This window comes from Solanum pennellii, chromosome 3, assembly GCF_001406875.1.
Source record: "Solanum pennellii chromosome 3, SPENNV200".
NCBI classification, from domain to species: domain Eukaryota; kingdom Viridiplantae; phylum Streptophyta; class Magnoliopsida; order Solanales; family Solanaceae; genus Solanum; species Solanum pennellii.
Window position 1 is genome coordinate 57,023,651 of NC_028639.1, and position 6,734 is coordinate 57,030,384.

General features: G+C 29.0%; 1 protein-coding gene across 1 annotated transcript; it reads left to right on the forward strand.

The window, feature by feature from the left end:
• The first annotated feature begins 5,195 nt into the window (after positions 1 to 5,195).
• Positions 5,196 to 6,226, forward strand: LOC107012718 (ethylene-responsive transcription factor 1). Its single transcript, XM_015212630.2, has one exon. It carries the CDS (start codon positions 5,269 to 5,271, stop codon positions 5,995 to 5,997), a length of 729 nt encoding a protein of 242 aa, XP_015068116.1. The 5' UTR covers positions 5,196 to 5,268; the 3' UTR covers positions 5,998 to 6,226.
• Positions 6,227 to 6,734: the final 508 nt, after the last annotated feature.

A 6,734-nucleotide genomic window follows, 5' to 3' on the forward strand; every position in this document is an offset into this window, starting at 1 on the left:
TTTAAAAATAAAAATTTGGAGTTGAAAATATTTTTAAAAAGCAAAATTAATTTTTTTGGGAGGCGGTTGTGTTGGGGGCGGGGGGAGGGTGGTCAGGGATCGGGTGAAAAAATTTTTTTTTGAAATTAAAAGTATTTTTTTAAAATTGATGTTTTTCCCCAAAAAAAATATAATTTGAAATTGAAGGAGAGCTTTGGACGGCCAATACAAGGGTTTTGTATATCTCATTGTAACTAGATTAATTAATCACCATAAATTATCATGACTAAAAGGCACCTAAAATTCAGGGACGGATCAACACAATTCGAGGCCTAAAATGAAATTTTAATTAGAGGCCTAAATGTTTTTAAAAAATTATTTGTATTTATTTATTACAATTTTTAGATGTAAATTATTACTTAATATCCTTTTTATAAATGATTTTTTCAAATACTTTTTTAAGATATTATTTTTTAAGAAAATTTTTATCAATTCTATATTGAAATATTATTTTATTGAGAAAATTATTATATGAATCGAAAATATAGTTCTACAAGTAATAAGATGATAAATTTTAAATAAAGATAAGAGTTAGAGTTATAGAATCTGATTCAGAAAGTTGATAACTTGATATTTTTTACTTTAATATAAAAATTATGAAAAAATAAAAAAATATTTGTAATTTACTTTCTTCGACACTTTTCAGCTATTGATTCATAATTTTGACAGAATATTACTCTAATTATCAAAGGTTTGAAAAAATAGAGTGCATAAGGAGTTAATTTTTTTTAAAAAAATATGAGTATTAACAAAAAAAATATAATATATTTATACTTTTTATTATGAATAATAAATTCTTTTTCATAAAAAAATTAAACATGATATTTTATTTTATAGAAATTTGAGGCCCCCAAAAATTGCGGGCCAAGTCAGTGGCCTAAAAAATGATAGGCTAAGAGCCAGCACTGCTAAAATTAATCATGAATTGTTCAAATTTTATAGACTATATAGTTGCCTTTGCATAATATACACTTATCTGAAGCGTTAAATCATTGCTAGTACTGTTACACAAAAAAAGAAATTGAGTTGTTACACTCATTTCTTTTGATCTTGTAATTTTCAATCAAATTAGTGTTGTAACTTTTGTTCTCCATTACTAACCATGGTTAATTTTAAGACAAAGATTATTTTACTAGTGTTACACTTAGGGTCATTTGATTAGAGTGTATACGAATAATATTAAATATGGTGTATCAAAATGTTGTTATTAGTTACGTTAGATTTAACATTATTTGTTATGCAGTGTTAGATTTGATGTATTAAAATAATATATACTTTAAAATACATAAATCATTATGTATAAAAAAATACCCTCCAACAAATATAGTGAAAAAATATAATTTTTTAAAAAATAATTATATTTTTAACCAAACTAATGAATGCATCAAAATCTCTTATACTGCTAATAATATATTTTTCATGTATCATTTATGCACAAAATAATATCAACTAGAAAAATTATACATAAATTTGAAAACAAGTACCAAACAATATTGTAATATTATTTTTTCTAATATAATTTACCAAATTGACTCCTTAGTGAGATAAGAATGAGGAGTACGACATCAAATTAAAAAACACACTTTTTGAACCCGTAACACCAAAAGAGACATTCTTTAACAACACACACCAAAACGAACGGCGAAATATAACTATCATCTTCTAACACCATCATACCTATTAACTCCAAATTTATCCAAAATAATATTGTTAGACAAGCTTTTAAGGTAGTTCACCCACAAATGGATGAACTACAATTTTTTTTATTAACTCTTCACGTAAATTTATATCTCTTTCTCAAGTTCAAGTCTACTGTGAAGTTCTTTTTTTACATAAAATCATGACTTTTCTTCACAATAATAAAAGTATTAAAAACTTATGAATCTTTTTAAAGAATAAATTTTACTATTTATTTACTTACAATAATAGTAAAAAGCTGCCGGGGTTGAGGAGACCATGATTCCTCTTATGATCAGTTTCTCGGGATAAACTATACTGTTGTGTCATTCGACTTGGAGCAATGTCCATTTCATTTCTATGACATTTAGTACTGTTGACTTAAAAAATTTTCAAATATTGAATATTTACAATTAATTGAATGGAGAATGTGACCAATATAACTCATCTTCCAATGAGAAATTGTAGTTTTGCAGTTTCAATTGAGTATTTCTTTTCTGAAAACTTTAAATTTATTTATATGAATTTTTCGTTAGTTCTAAGACCATATGAAAATTAACGAAATTGTCACATTTTAAAAAAATATGTATTGGGATTTGTCCAATTACGGATGAACTCCATGATTAAAAAAATATATAAATTATTGTAGTTCGTAAGCTAAAACACATTTTTGTTATAAATTTTGTTTAGGGTTTGCTACTAATGGGGCGAACTCCAATCTTGTTCTTTTAGAAAAATGTTGTAGTTCGTTTAGTTACGGACAAACTCTAATATTTTTCTTTAAAAAATTGAACCAACTAAGACAAGGCCGAATGCCTAAAAGTTTTTTTTATGAGCATGTTTCCTGCCTATCGAAAATAATCATATTCATCATTTTTTTGAAATATTTTATTCATTTCATATTAATTTAATTTTTGAGATATTTTTCAATTTTTAAATTAACTTAATTGTTTAGTTTTTAAGACTACTTTGAATGTTTTTTCAATTTTATCCTTTATTAATTAATATTGAAACTAGTAATTAATTAATATTTAGTTATTTTAATAAGAAAATTTGACAATAATTAATAAGGGTAAAAATGAAAAATTATGTTCAATTTATGTCTTAATCTTTTTTTCTTAAAGAGTGTGAAACACCTCAAAAATTAATTAATATGAAATGGAGGGAGTAACAAAACAAGAAAACAAATGTTTATCCAAATATTTTGAAGTAAACAACCTTTCTTTCTTTCTTTTTTTTTTTACCTTTGAACGCGCACAACTCCAAAAATTTTTACCGAAATTTCTTGAAGTCCTCGATATTTCATTTTACAATATTCTTTGCATTTACAAACATCTGGTTCAATTGAATATACAGACTCTCTGAATTGTTTAAACGTGACTATTAAATTTCAAAAATCAAAATATAAAGTATATATGAAAAAGTAAAAGATGGATGAGAAAATGTGGAGTGAAGAATTCATATTTATTGTTGATGAAAGAAATATAGTTTCGCGTGAACAAGAAAGAGATATAAATATACGTGGAGTTAATAAAAATCATTGTAATTTGCTAATTTTTGAGCTAATTACTATCTTTAAAGTTTGTGTAATACTGTTAAAAGTGACAACAATATTAAAAATAATAATTATAGTTCACGTATAAATGAGTAAACTGTCCGTTTTAATGTGCTTTTTTAAAGAACATCCTTTTTAATATTTATAGTTCCAAAAGTGTTTGTTTTAATATTGGACTCTAAGAATGAGTGTCTAATAACCAATCATTTTCTTTTTTTTGTCTTTCGATAAAATTTAGCCACCACAATGGCTTTATTTTTTAAAAAAATGGGTCTACAATGAAAAAGGAGGGGAAGCAAATGATAGAAAGCAGACGGATAATTCCAAAGAACATCATGATTGTTAATTATTATCTTTTAATTGTTTTACAATATTTTAATTAATATGTAAAGAAAAGATTTGGAGGATGTTTCTTAGCGACTTCACGCACCAATTAAGTAACCATTAGTTGATTTTATGATTATTTATTAGGGGTCAATAAAGACTAAATTCAGGTGGGTGGTTTACTATCTATTTTTTATTTTATTACATAGAAAAATCCCTATAGCCAGAAAATTTGATCAAAATGATATTTCTTTTATGTTATTTCATCTTTTAAAAATATTTTTATTCTTTTAATTATAACACCTTTTAATTAAAAAATAAAAAAAATTAAATTATTTTAGAATAAAAATATATTATAATTTTTTAAATTTTCTGGCCAAATTTTTACAAAATTTTCCCTATATATATGGAAAGCACCTGCCATTATTCTATGATAGTAAAGATAAAAGAGTGAGGCAAATACAATAATGTTAAATACATATTAAAATACTTATCCTATCTAATCTGGCCAATAAACACCGCTATAATCTAGCCACCAAAAGGTTTTGTTAAAGTTAATTGGCCATTTACAAGATATGGATATATCACTAATCACATAAGGCCATTCCAGGGACCTAGCCCCTTATTCTTAGTGCATTTTACATGGCTGTGAATCTAATAACTAAACATGTAGAAATGAACAATCATTTTGTTAGAAAAAAAGAGGTAAGGGAATAACTCATAACAAATTTTGTTTGATCACAAGATAAGCTAGCTGACATACACACCAAGGCACTTAGAAAGCAACAATTTGTTGTCTTTCGAGTGGTTAATCCACCTCTGATCACTAGCTTGAGCGGAAGTGTTGGGAGACTAGCGTAAGGAGTAGAATTGTGTTAGCATTAAGAGAGTGCATATATGTGTTGCGTTAGAAGTATAAGTGTTGTTATGTATTATTAGTAAGAGAACTTACAAAGTAGAACTCTCCTATATTGTAACTTGTCAGGAACCTATATAAGGAGGTATTGTACCGCAACTTTACATAGGAAATATATAAATAATATTATTGAGCCGTTCTTTTCCTATTTGTATTGTGTCTTCTGCAATGTTGACGTGCAAACTTGATATTGTTTCATGGGCTACATGCATAAAAATTCTTTTTAATTTAGATGACGATGATATTCGAACTCAAGACCTCTGATTGGTTCATAGAATATAGGAAATTTGGTTGTTTGGTGAAAAGAATCTTATAACTCACCCAATCATATGTATTATAAGTTGGAAAAGGATGAAAAATTATTTTCTGATTATAGAGGAAAAAATTACACATCATTAGGTTCATAAAGATCGATTTATCAACTAATGTAAGTTCTATTTTTGATTTAATTTAATTTTAATCCAAAATCAATCCAAATCAAAGGACAAAAAATTCTTGATGTCGATGAATAAAAGTCATTTTTTTTTGTTTTGTTTGTGCACGTGATAGAAAAACATGGAAAAATGGCTTTAACAACTAGTCCACTTGCCTAGTGAGAAACTTCAAAGAAGCCTCAAATTCTAAATAATAATTAATTAATGGGACCCTTGAATGTACCTTGTTGCTCCTATATATACCCCAATTCCTTCTTTTCTTCCAAAATTCACATATCTTTTCTCTATTTTTACCTTATATACAAAACCTTCAAATACTCATAATGTATCAATTTCCCACTTCTACTGAGTTAACTATTTTTCCGGCAGAATTCCCGGTGTATTGCCGGAGTTCAAGTTTCAGTAGTCTCATGCCATGTTTAACCGAATCATGGGGTGACTTGCCGTTAAAAGTTAACGATTCCGAAGATATGGTAATTTATGGGCTTCTACAAGACGCTTTTAGTATCGGATGGACGCCGTCAAATTTAACGTCCGAGGAAGTGAAACCCGAGCCGAGGGAGGAGATTGAGCCAGCTATGAGTACTTCTGTTTCTCCGCCGACTGCGGCTCCAGCGGCTTTGCAGCCTAAAGGAAGGCATTACAGGGGCGTTAGACAAAGGCCATGGGGAAAATTTGCAGCGGAAATAAGAGATCCGGCTAAAAACGGCGCACGGGTTTGGCTTGGAACTTACGAGTCGGCTGAGGAAGCCGCGCTCGCTTATGACAAAGCCGCTTTTAGGATGCGCGGTACTAAGGCTCTATTGAATTTCCCGCATAGAATTGGTTTAAATGAGCCGGAGCCGGTTAGAGTGACGGTTAAGAGACGATTATCTGAACCGGCTAGTTCATCGGTATCATCAGCTTCGGAAAGTGGCTCCCCTAAGAGGAGGAGAAAAGGTGTAGCGGCTAAGCAAGCCGAATTAGAAGTTGAGAGCCGGGGACCAAATGTTATGAAAGTTGGTTGCCAAATGGAACAATTTCCAGTTGGCGAGCAGCTATTGGTTAGTTAAAATATGGAGCTAAGAACTCAACGGCTAGGGCTTGTTTGGCTTTGAAGTGGACAGAAAATAGCAAATCATTCCACTTGGTGAGAAGTGGACCAAAGAGGCCATTTGGATTATGTGTATCTAACGTGTAAAGTGCACTTTTTAGTTTGTGCTTTAATAAAAAAAAAAACAAACACATTTTCATATAGTGGCTTTTGATTTTATTGAATGAATAATATTCTCTTTATCCCTATAATTGAGTTAGGTCGAAAATAATGAAGTTAGTTAGCACTATACAATGACAAATAATGAAGTAATTAGACAAATGTTGCTTTGCAAACAAGGGAAAAAGAATTTTCTTAGAATTGTTGATAAATGCCAATGTTCTGCTTATGATTAAGATCTACGAGGGGTGGGATGGTTCGGGTTAGAGTCAGGATCAAACATAACACTTGTTTGATAGAATTTGTTATGCATAAAGTTGTGCCTCTGCTATCACCTATAACTTTTGACATGATGGTAAGTGTTGGGAAGTAGGAGAACAAATAAAGTAGTTTTGATGATTGATAAAGTGAAGGCATGGTGTCGTATGTATACAATTATGAGAGTTGCGACAAAGAAGAAAAAGTATTGAAGAAAAGAAGAAAAAGTGCAGAATTGTAAAGAAGGAAAAGAAGGAAACAAATATGGAAATAAATAAAGAAGGAAAGAAATAAAAAAAAGGTAGCAATTCAAGTCAAAGAAGGAAAGAAATAAAAAAG